Genomic DNA, 16,216 nt, shown 5'->3' with positions numbered 1-16,216 from the left:
AAGTGCTATTGCAGCACGACTGACCCTATGAGCAACACCTTTCATAACACTCAGATGCACTAGTTGTGCTCTGAATGTCATTACTCAGCACTACCCATACCCCAGCAGCTTCCATATTGTCACAGCCATAGATGAGACTGGGACTTCGGTGAAAGCTACACTGGCCTGTGCCAAGAGATGGATACAAAAGTAATGTATCCATCAAGAAATGGCAGCAAAAACCATGGTACTACTTGTAATTAATACCATCACACCGGGCGAGTTGGCCGTGCGGTTAGTAGGAGCGCGCAGCTGTGACTCGTATCCGGGAGATAGTGGGTTCGAACCCCACTGTCAGCAGCCCTGGAGATGGTTTTCCGTGGTTTCCCAATTTCACACCAGGCAAATGCTGGGGCTGTACCTTAATTAAGGCCACGGGCGCTTCCTTCCCTTTCCTAGGCCTTTCCTGACCCATCGTCGCCATAAGACCTATCTGTGTCGGTGCGACGTAAAGCAGTTAGCAAAAAAGTAATACCATCACGCAAGGAACACCATGGGTCGCCCTTACTTGTGAGTAGTTCTACTACTTTAGGTACACAATAGGTTTGTGATTGGTAGCAACAGCGGGTGAATCAGTATGGGTTTTCACAGTACCCGTGATTTGTACCACTATATGCGGAACACCACGAGCTTACATTGCCTGCGATTAGATACCAGTGTGAGAAACACCATGGATCTGGGTGTTGCCTATGATTAGTACCCACTGTGTGGCTTCAGAAGAAATGTAGGAACACGTGAAACAATACTGACTTTACGTCTGATCTTAGAGGATCGAATCAAGAAGGACAAGCCCACATACATGGCATTCGTAGAACTAGAAAAGGCATTCGATAATGTTGATTGGACCAAGCTATTTATGATTCTGAAGATTATAGGGATCAGATACCGAGAACGAAGAATTATCTACAATCTGTATAAAAATCAGTCTGCAGTGATAAGAATCGAGGGCTTTGAAAAAGAAGCAGCAATCCAGAAAGAAGTGAGGTAAGGCTGCAGTTTGTCCCCTCTCCTTTTCAATGTTTACATAGAACAGACAGTAAAGGAAATCAAAGAGAAATTTGGAAAGGGAATCACAGTCCAAGAAGAGGAAATCAAAACCTTGAGATTTGCCGGTGATATTGTTATTTTATCTGAGACTGCAGAAGATCTCGAGAAGTTTCTGAATGGTATGGATGAAGTCTTGGATAAGGAGTACAAGATGAAGATAAATAAGTCCAAAACTAAAGTAATGGAGTGCAGTCGAACGAAGGCAGGTGATGTAGGAAATATTAGATTAGGAAATGAAGTCTTAAAGGAAGTAGACGATTGTTGTTACTTGGGTAGTAAAATAACCAATGATGGCAGAAGTAAGGAGGACATAAAATGCAAATTAGCACAAGCGAGGAAGAGCTTTCTTAAGAAAAGAAATTTGCTCACTTCAAACATTGATATTGGAATTAGAAAGATGTTTTTGAAGCCTTTTGTGTGGAGCGTGGCATTGTATGGAAGTGAAACGTGGACGATAACTAGCTCAGAAAGAAAGAGAATAGAAGCTTTTGAAATGTGGTGTTACAGAAGAATGCTGAAAGTGAGATGGATAGATCGAATCACGAATGAAGAGATACTGAATCGAATTGGTGAGAGGAGATCGATTTGGCTAAATTTGACGAGAAGAAGAGATAGAATGATAGGACACATCTTAAGACACCCAGGATTTGTTCAGTTGGTTTTTGAAGGAAGTGTAGGTGGTAAGAACCGTAGGGGTAGACCAAGGTATGAATATAACAAGCAGATTAGAGCAGATGTAGGATGCAATAGTTACGTAGAAATGAAAAGGTTAGCACATGGTAGGGTGGCATGGAGGGCTGCATCAAACCAGTCTATGCACTGATGACTCAAACAACAACATGTGAGGAACACTACTGGATAGTACGAGTCCTGTGTTTAGTACACCTATGTGAGGAACACCATGGTATACTATGAGTCCTATGATTAGTACATCTGTGTGTGGAACACCATGGGTTTGCATTGCCTATGAGTGGTGCCGTAATGTGAGAAACACCATAGGTCTGTTTTACCCGTGCGTATCAAATTACCCGTGAGTAGTAACACAATGTGTGGAACACCGTAATTATACGTCACTCATAATTAGGTCCGCTACATGAGAAATACCATGGTTCTTACTTTCCTAGCGATAAGTACCATTATGACGGGCCGTTGTCCTGGATTTTTGACCCCTCTTAGACAACAAGCATCATCGATTTAGGATTGTGCTTTGGAAGCAGACCTTTGGTCGGTATATAGGCTACTATTGTTTTAAGATAGTTTCTAGGAAGGTGGGGCATTGTGGATTGAATCCACTGATTGTTTTAAGTTCACAATCATTGTTTATTGCCTCTTTTTTTTTTTTAAATTCTTGTCAGTGGATTAATTTAGGAATTATTTTTGGCTTTCAGTATTGCGATTTGGATTCCCTGATTGTTTTAAAATTCATATTCATCCATTCATTCTTCATCATCACATTTAGAATTCTGGTCAGTGGATGGGTTTTGGAATTTTAAATTATCATTACATTTCGTCTCATTTCATGCCATTAGGGACTGATGACCTAGATGTTAGGCCACTTTAAACAACCAGCATAATCATCATCATCATCATAATCCATGGAAGAAAATCCATCTCCATACTGGTAAAGACACTTGACCACTACTGGAAGACTCCTTAACATACAGGAGCTTGAATCGAACTCCTGATACTCTCTATACTCGTACTAGGCCATTGTTACTGAGGAAAAGTAAGATTTGTCCGAGAAAGTAACATTTTCCCAGTCATGAGTGATATTTTCTTTGGCAAATGGTAGGTGGTAGAGCTGATGTTCATCAGAGAACTTCTGTTTAGTGGTCATGGTTCTTTTCTATGAGCCAGAAGTATAATGAAATAATCATCGAGCAGCTAGGAAACCCAGTATTGTCTGTTATTGCACCACATTCAGAAATGGATTTTGGTGTGATCGGTTCATGAGCTCATTGTCCTGGGCTGGTATTGAAACATGCAACAATCCACTACCAACGCATCTACTGGAAGTTCCTGTTTCACGATACTGATCAATACATCTTTTAGCTGTCCTGACAGGAACCCCATAGCCAGGGGTTGAAAAATACCAGGCACCCAGTTGTCATAGCGTTTGAAAATGTTTATCTGGCACCAGCATTTTCAAATTCAGTTTCGAAAATTTGGTTACTTGAAAACTGGAATTCTCTTACATGTAAGTTTATAAAGTAACAAGTCATATGGTGTTTTGCATGCTTTCTGTAGCTCATATATTCTAATATCTGCCATAAACATTTTCACTGTTTTTGGCAGTCTTGAATTCTGTAATTGGCACTTCATACCTTGGAACTTGAGGTTTCCTTTCTGCATGAGAGCTGCCTAGCGGTCGTGACAGACATCGTAATCCATTGAACAAGTAGCCTTTCATGTGGACATATTGTAACAAATCGAGTTCCATTACACATGATTAGTTATTGGTGGAGGTGGGGACGGAGCGTAGCAATTGTTGTGACGTCATCACCTCACCTGGTTGTACTGAGTGAATATACTGTAGCAGCATGTTTAACACGTTGAGTGCCAAGCCGATTATAGCACACTATTCCACTGGTGCCAGGCATGTTTCTGAATTGCATTCCGCTGGTGCCAAAGCAATTTTACGTGTTGTAGTCTGTTTATATAATCTTGGGATGTATTTATATGATGTACTAAGTAAATTTTATCTCACCATACCATGGTCATGTGTGATGCCATATGGTGTCACAGAATTTTTTGTCATGGAATGTGCAATACGAATTTCAAATACGGGATATTTATTTGCTAATTCAAATTAACGCAATATTTATGAAAAACTAGTAAAATGCAAAACAAGTACTTATATTACATTACATATTGTTGTGAACAGTTTTCTGATAACTCCAAACAATGAAAATATGCATCTCGGCACGCCCGAGTTCTTGTTACTCGTTGTAATTTTTCAAACCTTATTGGCATCGTTGTTCAAACATCATCCTTTGTACACTTGTTTCATGTGCTATTTTCATATTTACGTTTTGCACATCTGATCGGGAAGTTAAGGGGAACAAGCTAACTATACGCTACCTGGCTGCTAGCTCAGCTCGACGCAGCCCGGTTGGTTCACGTCCGCTGCTTCGCTCCTCCCTACCTCTCCGCCACACCCCAATACTCCCGCGGCACTTCTAATTTTATGACTATTTATTTGTTCAATTTTGCCGTTTAAACTTGCGCTGGGTACATGCAGTTTTCACCTTAGCATTCTACTGCCTCCCACGAATATTCCTACCAAATTTCAACCGAATCCGAGTGTAACACGTGTGTGTTCCCTCGTAAGATTATTACCAATATCTTCCATTTTTTATATTTTGCACAACTATATAAACTGAGTGATAATACGTACATAAACGAGGAATAAACAATGCCTGGCGCGCTTTCACCTGTGACAATGACCACTGGCCAGTCAGTGGCTTCGGAAGAATGCTGTGGCGCCACATGGAGGCATAGAGTAAAAATACATAGCTGGAATAGACCCTGAAGGTCGCCCTTCACGTAGTACCAATTTTACGCGCATAGATGTCACAGCTGATTATCTATTGTGCATCGCCTGAAACTCAACTGTGCCACCATATGGCGTCACGCCAACTCTGATTTCAAGAACGGTGTGCCGCCATCTCTAATTTGAAGACCACCGTGACGCCATATGGCGGCACGTGGCACCCAACGTGTTAAACACGTCATTGGTATGACAATGTAAAGGTATTTCATCCGTCTATTCATTGGCCTTTTCTCACAACATAACTGTTTTGCTGAATACAGCAATATTGTTTTCTGCTGGAGAAGCCGACCTGCTCATTTCATCCTTGTGATGCCTCTTGATATGATCCCACAAATTTTATACACCACTACCCGTCGCGTAAATTCAACCGCAACTGCAAAATTTGCATTTTGCTGATTCTTATTATCAGTAATTTCAAAGAAATGCTATGCATCAGACAGTTTTCATGGCATTTGTGGTATAAATTTCTGTAAATATGTATTTAAATTCCTTTAAATATACTAAAAACACAAATGCCATCTAAAAATGGGATTAAATATCAAACTAATACCACAATTACTATCTAATATAGGCTTTACAAGCGGAGGAAATATAGACTCAAATTTGATAAGCACAGATTAAACACAGATGCAGTACCCTTACAAGGGGAGGCCACGATGTTTGGATCACGGATTGTCTTCAAACTTTGTACACTTTTAGCAGTCTATTAGGATAACATAATGTACAAGTAGTAAGGCGTCCTACTTAGGTGTTCTCGAGAAAATTGCAAGAGAGTTTTTCGTGTCAAATATGTACTGGTGCATTGCGATCATGAGCACGAGATGGCGGCGGTCAGTGGACAGTGTTCCAGCTCCGTAATTGCTGGATCAAGTCCCACTCATAGTTTTTTCAACACCCGTCATATTATTTCATACATATTACAAAAATGTATTATTTATAATTATCAACAAGTAAACAGCCAAATGCATAAAGTTTTCCTGAAAATGGTTGCCTGTCATGCGAAATCCCTCATACCTAACAGTGAAATTGGGTAAGGTACCTGTAACGGCTTTGCATCTGGACGCTTTGACCTGCAATAAATATGAAAGAATATGACCATTATTGAAAAAAACGAAGGGCAGGACTCGATTCAGCGATTGCGGAGTTGGAATGCTAACCACTCGGCCGCCGCCCATCTCATGCTTGTGATCGCAACACACCGGTCATATTCGATGCGGAAACTTCTCTTGCGATTTTCTCGTGAATGCCTACATCAGGGCTGTCTAACGTTTGTTTCTACGCGAGCACATTCACAAGATAACTAAGGGTATGTGGGCGCCAGTTACGATTCCACTAATTCGACTACTGTTATCGGTACTACAACGACTATATAATAATAACAATAATAATAATAATAAATCTAGAATTAAAAATTATATGAAAATATATTTACTCTCATAATTAATGTGAAATCTGGCACTGCATGCTCGCTGCAAGTTGAGGAAAGTCTGGTGTGTAACTGGAACAGGCTGCTCTTAACGCGTCTTCCAGGTGTGAGTTTGTCAGGCAGGATCGGTATTTGTTTTTTATTATGTTCATAGTAAAAAACGCGACTTCACAAAGATAGCAGTAAATACGGATCCAATCCCGACCATCATGGTCAAGATTATTCACAAAGATAGGTTGAACCAAAAGAAGATTGCATCTTCAGAACAACACTGCAGGTAATGGGATATTTTTTACCGTCCACTAGAGTCCAGAAATTGCCACATGTTGCGTAGGAGGATTTCAAAGAAAGGTCTGACTGAAGGCTTAAAATTTCCATTTCTAATTCTTCACGATTATAATTTTCAAATATTTCACACACCCTCCCTCCAAGCTCACAAACGTCAATAGAAGCGAAGGGATTATTGACAAACATGATCACTGGTTCAAACATTGAAAACTGGCTAAATCTGCTACCAAATTTGGACCCAAGAGTTTCAAGATGTTTAGCAAGAGATGAAAAATCACGCTTGCCACCATTTACTGTATCTGCCATAGATTTCAAATTTGGAAAATGTGAAAGGGATTTCTATTTAAATGGACAATCCATACCTTAAGTCTCTTTTCAAATGCATTGACAATACTTATCATGCCTGAAATATTATGATCTTTTCCTTGCAATTCGAGATTTAACTCACTTAATTTTGAGGTGATGTCTGCCAAGAATGCTAATTCGATTAGCCAAGATATATCATAAAGTTCGTGATAATATTTACCAGGAGATGATTTCATAAAGTCTCTTATCTCATCCAACAGGCAGCAAAACCATTCGAGTGTTTTCCTCCCTACTAAGCCACCTTACGTCTGCATGAAGGATGACGTCACCATACTCCGAATCTGACATACTTAAAATATTTCTGAACAATCGATGATGAGTAGATGACAATCTTATATAATTCATGACATGAGTTACAATTTTCATGACATGAACGAACTTTAAAACCTTTGTGCATAAAGCTTCTTGGTGAATAATATAACGATAAGAAAGAAATTTTGGAAATGGTTCATCCTTAGTGCAAAGAGAAAGAAATCCATTATTTCTACCAGTCATAGACAGTGCCCCATCTGTTGTTATAGCGACAAGATTTGACAGTGGTAAGTTACTCTCTTTGGTGAATTTAACAAAAGCATTAAATATGTCTTCTCCCCTAGTACATCCATGAAGTGGCAATAGCTTGACAAATTCTTCCTTTACTGTAAAATCATTAAAAACCATTCTAGCAAATACACACAACTCAGCAGTGTCAGACATATCAGCACTTTCATCAAACTGGAGTGAAAAATGTTCACACGATTTCAAATCCTTATGTAACTGAGATACCATATTATTAGAAATTTGTTCAACCCGCCTAGCAACAGTTTGGTGAAACAACTGAAGTCCTTTGATTAAAGATATCAATTCAGATTTATCTTTGTGAGATTCGAACAGAGATTCAGCGGCATTTAGCATAGCTTCTTTCACTACTTCCCCATCACTGAAAGCTTTTTTCCTTTTAGCTAGGATGTAACAAACTTTGTAAGAAGCTATTGTCACGTTACGCGTTTGCTGAACTGGCTTCTTAAATGCACATTGTTGCAATGCTAATTTAGATTTTAGGTCTTTCACTTTGTGTTTTCTTAGTTCAGAATTAACAGGAAATTCACTGTCAAATTTTTTGTGATTAGTCAAAAAATGTCGCTGTACATTACTTCTTTTAGGAACAGACATGCTAGCATTACACAGAAACACACAGACTTTTCTTTGTTTTCAATGAAGCAATACTGGTCCTCCCATTTACTGTTAAAGTTATAATTTCTTTGCCTTTTAGCCATCTTAAGAAGAGTTATGTTTAATGAAATATAACGGACTATAAACTGAATAATTTAAAGTTTAAATAGTAATGAAAAAAAGGACACGAAACATGTTGTACAATCAACTTATCACAACACAAGGCACTCAAAACGAATTCCATAAGCCCTGCATAAGCTCACAAGTAATACTGAATGTTCGCCTGAAAGCTAGGAACTGGGAACATTCCAATTGCAAGACTTTCATAATTGTTTGTTCATTGTTTACGGCACAGCTGTGTTGGGATTAAAGTTACTTTGTGGGCAAATTGGGTGTCCCATTGTCGTCCTGGTGAAACTCTGTCATGGTAGGTAGTTTATGGCATTGCAATCAAGTGAATCATAAGGAAGCGGTTCTGTTTGGCAGAATAAATTTGCAGCTATATTTGGCTCCGTGAGTAGAGAGGGCCTTATACCTGGCGCTAGCCACCCCCCCCACAGTGAGAGTTTTGTGGAGGATTTCCCTTTGTTGCAGCTACTTACATGTCGAATAGCTCTCTTTCTGAACCTTTCTTCTATCTCTTCACTGATTGCGGACACGAGTCAGTTAGGCCTAGATTACATTTATGGCTTACTCAAAGCTCTTTGTGTATTTGGAGGTACGGATATAACAAATTTCCTGACTTTGAGGACAGTATTTTTAAGAGAAAAGTAAGAATATTTATTGAAATTCAAAAGTATTGTTTTCAAATATTAAATAAAATTTAATTTGGAAATTAATTGCGAAGGGCGCCATAAAAGGGCACTTTGGGCGCTGCCTTGGACAGGGCTGGCCTACATAGTATGCCTTACTACTTGCGTATTATGTTGTCCTAATGGACTACTAAAAGTGTACATAGTTTTTGAACATAATCTGTGATCCGAATGTCGTGGCCTCCCCTTGTTAAACATGTGTCGTGTGCTACACTGTGCTCTGGTCCTCCGCAGTACTTTCATTTGTAAGCGGAGGGGTTCGGTGGTGCACTCTACCGCTACAACGGGATTACTCAGCAGTATTACTCACTTCGCTCCCAGGTCTAGTTATCGGTAGCCGGATACGAGGATCAGACCAGAGTTATGGAGAAATGCAGAGAACTACTACGTTAAATAATTCCGCAAACACTACATTACCACCTTCCTTCCCATGACTAGCTGTTCCTCAACCATTGCCGCCAAAGCAGTGCTGATAAATTCTCGTGGAATTCATTCTTTGCATATAAAACATACGGAATGATTTGTTTATCAATTCTTGTATTTTCACTGAACATTATTTATACTTCTAATTTAATTACAGTATCTTGGTATTGAATGGTTCGCGCATTACAAACGCAGTTGTTTTCATTCCTGTGCGGTTAGGGAAAATTAACAACGTTGCATCAGACATAGGGATGGGTCCAGTTAGTTCATTTGCTTGAACTAGTTCATTCGATACCATTCGTCGCCTTGAGTCGTTCAAATCAACTAGTTCAAATGAACAAGGTAGTTTATGAGGTGATGTCATGGAAACAGTCCGTGTACTCAGAAAATCCAAATAAGCCCAAATAGACATCTATGCGGATGATATGGTGTTAAGGTCAACGTCACAGGAAACGCTTCAAACATCCTTCAATCAACTGATAGACTGGGCCGAAAGAAATAAACTCTTCCTAAACGAGGGAAAGACCTTGTCGATGTCCTTTAGAAGAGATAGAAAGCAAGCAGTCTTTCTCTACAAGTCATGTCAGGTATCTACTGTGATGAAGATTAAATATCTAGGCATAACATTCCACAGCCTGGGCAATGAATTTACCCTACACGTGAAAGAAAAGGTAAATGCAGCAATATAATCAATGAATGACATAAAGCAGCTCAGCAAATTATCCCTTGAAGCAGCTATTTACCCTAGATGGACCAAGCTTTTCATAACACGCTGGACCAAGGGAGGGCTAAATAATGTCCACCGTTATATTTTACCCATATGGTTGTATTTACAATTTTTGCATAAATATTAGTTCTTTATTAAGTGAATTAAGTAAGAAATATAGTATAATAATAAACAAATACATAATTTAAATACATAGTTTAAATTAATTTATGAAGGTTAATACTTGAACAAATTCTTACACATCATTCACATCTTCATTCAGCTTCATCCACCTCACTCACACACTCATAGCATATGTTCGTCTTTTGACTGTGTTTTTCACAAACATACAAGTTGCATTTTCCACAAACAATGGTGGTTTGTCGATTTGTTTAGTTTTTCACTCTTTCTGCGACACTGTGCTACATGTATGACATCTCCCTTTCCCTGATGGCTGCTGCTGATTCTACGTTGTTTTGGAGATTTTCTTCTCAAGGATGGCTTCTATTGACATGATGATATTGTTCTGCAATCCAATTATGTTTGCAGCACGATGTTCCACATTTGGTTATACATAAGTTTATAACTTAAAAAAAAAAAAAAAAAATACAAGTTGGACCCAGGTAGGGCTATTTTGTGACCACTTCGAAATTTAGTCCATATAATTAGGTTTTCAACAAACAAACAAACAAACAAACAAACAAAACATCATTGTCTTTATTGTATCGTTAACTTTATTCTATTTCTGACACAAAATGAGAACACTATGGTCTGAACATGTTCTATACTATAATAATAACAATAGTTTTTTTTTTTTTTTTTTTTTTTCTTTTTGCTAGTTCCTTCACGTCGCACCGACACAGATAGATCTTATGGCGACGATGGGTCAGGAAAGGCCTAGGAGTGGGAAGGAAACGGTTGTGGCCTTAATTAAGGTACAGCCCCAGCATTTGCCTGGTGTGAAAATGGGAAACCACGGAAAACCATTTTCAGGGCTGCCGACAGTGGGGTTCGAACCTACTATATCCCGAATACTGGATACTAGCCGCACTTAAGCGACTGCAGCTATCGAGCTCGGTAATAATAGTTCTAAAGTGTGGACATAAATTGACCCTCCCTTGGCCCACGTAGGGTTAAGCTGTTCAATGTGAAGGTATCACCAATCGTTACATATGCTCTAGAAAACATTTGGACATATCTCACAAAGAAACAATTATTAGATATCAAAAGTGTAAAATCAACTTTTCTCAAAAAGGCCCTTTGCTTGTCAAAATTCATGCCATCCCATCTTGTATACATGCTAGCCAGGGAATTATGCTACATAGAGGAACTAGAGTTCAAGCTGTTTCTTCCAGCTACACTAATGCCCTACAAGATTTATCGGCAAAGAGAGCGGAAATCTGGGACGACTTCTTCACCACTGATGCAAAGTTCTTGCAAGACTGGAAACGAGCAAATTACGAGCTGCGTCACACTGTGATTAGGTTCGCAGTGCATGGTTTCCACCGTAAGTTATGCAGAAGATCAACGTTTCATCATCCTGACTCAGACTGTGTATGCTCTCGTTGCGGGGAGCCGTGTGGTACCATGTACCATGCCATTTACTGTAGACAGAGACATGAATCACTGACAAAATTCTGTTTAAACAGAATTGTAAGACTTCATATGTATTTATATGGCCATAAAACTTTCATTCATAGAAAGAGCTCTCGGGGCACTTTGTTCAAATGAACGAGTTACTTTATTATGAACACGAGTAGAAAACAGCTACCCAATGATGTTGCCAGACTGCATAAGTGAAGAAATGGTATCTACGAGAGGCAGATAAGCTTTCTAATTTTGTATAACCCCTTCTCCCCCAGTTGAGAAGTGTGAGAGGAGATGTGCTGTCATGTGACCATTAACACTGTACACCATTGGCCATTCGCGAGCAAGCTTACCTTGTCATTCAAATGAAGGAGGTAGTTTATTATGAGCTATCTTAGCAACAGCACTAGCGGCATGAGCTGGTATGTACATTTTACAATAGATGGTGCTTGCTTAGGTTTTCGTCCTCTAACATGCTGTATGCTCGCATGAACAACCCGTTCAAAATATTTGAATGAATTTTTTAGTTCATGAACAACCCAACTGTAATCAGACATCAAAGCCCACGAACTCTGAAGCCATTTACCATTTAACACTGGTGATTTGTTGTAGTCCATTACGTGTTTTGGGTTTCCGTGTTATACTTGAGAAAAGTGGCAAAATGAAACGAACAAAGCCACACAAATTGACCGATGTTTCAGATTCCTTCATAAGTAGGCCTGTAAATGTAACACAAAGAGATACAGAAGCGAGTGAACGTGAGAAAACACTTGATGGAAATGCCGATTGTAGTATTCAGGACGACAGTGACAAGTGTGAAATTTATGGTGTTCAAGTTGAGGTAAGTCAAACATAAAAAATACGTTGAAATTTCAATTATCAGGCAAACAAAAATTTCAGCAATCATGGCTTGCATTACTACCGTGTTTGCGCTATGAAGAAGGAATTGCAAAGTGTGAATTGTGCAGTAACTTTCCTAGTATTGTCGACCAAAATTCGACCATTTAAACTGGAAACTTTCCTGTCCCATCATCGCCATAAGACCTGTCTGTGTCGGTGCAATGTAAAGCAACCTGTAAAAAAAAGTTGTGGGGAAAGTGCAAGAAACGTACAATAAAAGGCTCATGGAATGCAACTATGATTGGGATTGGTACAACTTTTAAGGAATTACATCTTTCTGGTCTGGATTACTCATGGCAATTGATAATATTAAACTACTAATGCATGTGGACGAAATGCTGATTTATTTTTTGGAATAGCACCTTTTGAACTGACAATCCTCATTTTTGGTTGAATTTTCTTGAAAATTTAGCATAAATACTCTCCAACACAAATAATGGAACACATATTTCAACATGTTCTGAAAATGGTACACCCCTAAGGGGTTAAAGTTTCACGTGTTTTCCTCCTGTATATCTTGGATTTTAAATGAAATTGGTGTTAAACAATACACCCCTAAGAGGTTTTGACTGCGGGTTGAGACGTGATGACAAAAACATTCATTTTTCTGAAATTACTAGGCACACGAAGTTGAAAATTCACATGATTATTGCTCCTCTGTGCCTTAAATTTTAAATAAGAAGTGGTCTTTATACAATATAATCTTAGGGCTTTTATCTGGGGCTGAGTAGTGATGACCAAATTATTCATTTCATTGAAACCATTTGATTAAGAAGGTAAAATTCCACATGAGGGTTGCTCCTATATGTCTTAGATTTTAAATAATAAGGGGTCTTAAAACCATACACCTCTCAGGGGTTTTGACTGGGGGTTTAGACCTGATGACAAAATTAGTCATTTCTCTGAAACTACTAGACACACAAGGGTGTCATTGCACATGATGGTTCATCCTCTGTGTCATAGATTTTAAATATTAAGTGATCTTTAAACAATGTAACCCTAGGGGTTTTGTCTGGGAAGGATGAGTGCTGATGACAAAAATATTGCTTTCTGTGAAACCGTTTGACTTACAAAGTTAAGATTTCAAATGATATTGTAGATGTTAAATAGTAGAAGATTTGGAAAAGAAGTTAACACATTAGGGAGTTAAATAGGGATTAATAATAATAATTATTATGGTGTATGGCCTCCAGTGAGGCCTGGTGCAGGTCTTTTTCTAGTAGACGGCCTATTAGGCGACCTGAATATCTGTGAAGGTGAGGGCCCTACCTAGGATGATTTCTAATGTTGAATATGCCACACACACCCAGCCCCCGAGCCATTGGAATTAACCAATTAAGGTTAAAATATCCGACCCGGCCAGGAATCAAACCCGGGACCCTCTGAACCGAAGGCCAGTACGCTGACAATTCAGCCAATGAGTCGGACAATGGGGATTAAGGTGCTGAAACAAAAATATTACGAAGGTAATCCCAAAAATAGGTCTCCTATTTTTGTAAAAATACATAGACCTGTTTATTTTTACTATGGTTTACATCATTTTACAGCTTGAACATTTAGCTATTTTTCTACATAATCACCATTTCGGTCGATGCATTTTTGTAGACACTGTGACAGTTTTTGTATGCCCATGTCATACCAGCTTGCCGCCATGCTGTTCAAGAAGTTGTGAACCTCATATCAGGAACCAAAGTGCAGAGATCATCCAGGGTGATCCGCCGATCTTCACCCATGATTTGCTCAACCTTCAAGACTGTCCCGACGGAAATTGACGGTCTTCCGCTCCTTTGTTCATCCGTCCATCGTGAATTTCAGTCCGACCGGCTGCAAACTCTCTACACCACTTACAAACTTTTTTGACATCCATGCATGACTCACCATACACTTCCGTCAATTGGCAATAGATTTCAATTGGTTCAGTACCTTTTACGTTCAAAAGCCAAATAACTGCGCGCACTTTGCACTTGGCGGTAACATCCAATGGGAGCTCCATTCTCAACGGCTGCCAAGCCCAGACTGAGTGCCTCGGCGCAGCGTGCGCATGTTTATATGCGACGCGGGAAACACTCTTCACAATATTGTGACCAACAGCCACATGAACAGAGTTCTGTATTTATAGAAAAATAGGAGACCTATTTTTGGGATTACCCTCGTAATTCCTTTGAAACCGTTTAATATACAAAAACAATATTCTATATTTCATATTATATCCTAGGTGTAAAATATGAATTATTTTAAGATATTCTACCTCCAAGGGGTTAAATGAGGTAAACTCCAGGAATGAAATTATTCAACCCTCCTAAACTATTGACATACGAAGTTGTTATTTTACGAGAAGGCTATGTTCGTTTTTATGTCTTAAGTGTCAAATATACTTCAAAATATTTCTCCACTAAGGGCTTTAGATGGGGACTGACTCTGAAAACCCCAATATTCATTCTTCCCAAACCATTAGAAGTAGAGAATTAAAATCAAAATATCCTAGGTGTCAAGTAAGAAATATTTTAAAAACATTCTACCCCTAAAACAAGATATTCCTTCCTCTGTTACTGTTTGATGTATGAAGTAAAAATTTCACATGTTTTTTGCTTCTACGTCCTAAATGTTAAATAAGATGGGTTTTAAAACATTTCAATTTTGTGGGGTTCAAATGATTGTTAAATCTGAAAATATGTAATCATTCCTCCAAAACAGTTTGACATACAAACTGAGGGTGTATTTACAGGTTCAATAGACAGCAAACTACCCAAAATTTAAAATTTTGAAATATAACTTCCAGTTTAAAACCGTAGCAAAGCACTGGTATCCTGCAAGTCTGAAAGTTATATGAAGTTATATGAAGTGACTTGAAATTTTATAAAAATGAACTGTTAGTAATAAGTTAACTCTTCTCATTTTACAGGCACATACGTATCAGACGTTCTGGGAGCATTGAAATTGATGGTGAACCTCAAGGACTCTTTGAAGTTGATCAGATGACATCTGAAACTGCTGACGTAAACCGTTCAGGAAGCAAACCAATGAATCCATGGGTATTCAAGTGCCATCGAACACACCTGAGGAATCTTATTTCAGATATCCACCATGAGGGAAATTCTCCCAGTATCCTTTTTCTTCATCTTCAGAAAATACATTTTGTTTCATTACATATTCACATAAATAAAATAAGAATGTTGTCTTTACTTCAGTCAGAATTTTTAAAAGTTTGTATTTGTGTGGTAGTTATGTTCAGAATAAGAAGAAATGTAATTTTTAAATTTGTCATATTTGTGTGTGTGTGGGGGGGGGGGGGGGGGGAGGTGCATGCATGTGTGCTTCATGAGAAAATGGCTGAACAGAATTTCATGAAGATTGGTAATTATCAAATGGTAGAGAAGGGGCCACGTATTCAATACCATAAACTTGTATATTGTCTTATAAAACTGGGACTAGTTTCGACCCCATATATATTGGGTCATCTTCAGCCACACTACAATTGGAAGACATATGCACACATATAACCAATAATAAACACTCTGGTATGCTACAATTTACAATCTTAATTTAAAACATTGATGAAGTCCAAACAGCAGTCCAAACTTGAAACTATCCCCTGCGGGTGGGGGATGCACATGTAGAATACACTCGCGGTATCCCCTGTCTGTCGTAAGAGGTGACCTAAAGGGGCGACCTAGGCGCGGACAGGGATTGCGGTTTGGTATAATGTGTTGGACCTCCTGTGGATGGGAGAGGCTGAATACATAAACAGGTAATCCCTGCCTGTCATAGAAGGCAACTAAAAGGGTCATGTGGCCATGGTCCCCTCTTTATTTTTTATTGTATTTTCGAGGGTCAGTTGTAGACCATTTCAAAAGTTTTCATGTGCATGCTGCTCGGAGATGGACCTCCTACATGTGCGACTATGCTCGAAAGCCCGT

The 16,216-nt window shown here is 38.9% G+C and overlaps 1 protein-coding gene across 1 annotated transcript in view; it reads left to right on the top strand.

The window, feature by feature from the left end:
- LOC136864456 (inositol hexakisphosphate kinase 1) overlaps positions 1-16,216 on the top strand; it is a 181,960-nt gene that overhangs the window by 12,459 nt on the left and 153,285 nt on the right. Inside the window, exon 3 of the mRNA XM_067141467.2 lies at positions 15,202-15,401. Within this exon, the coding sequence (XP_066997568.2) occupies positions 15,202-15,401 (200 nt within the window). The remainder of the gene's footprint in view (positions 1-15,201; positions 15,402-16,216) is intronic.

The sequence above is a fragment of the Anabrus simplex genome, chromosome 2 (assembly GCF_040414725.1).
Source record: "Anabrus simplex isolate iqAnaSimp1 chromosome 2, ASM4041472v1, whole genome shotgun sequence".
Taxonomy (NCBI): Eukaryota; Metazoa; Arthropoda; class Insecta; order Orthoptera; family Tettigoniidae; genus Anabrus; species Anabrus simplex.
This window is presented reverse-complemented; position numbering and strand designations above follow the sequence as displayed.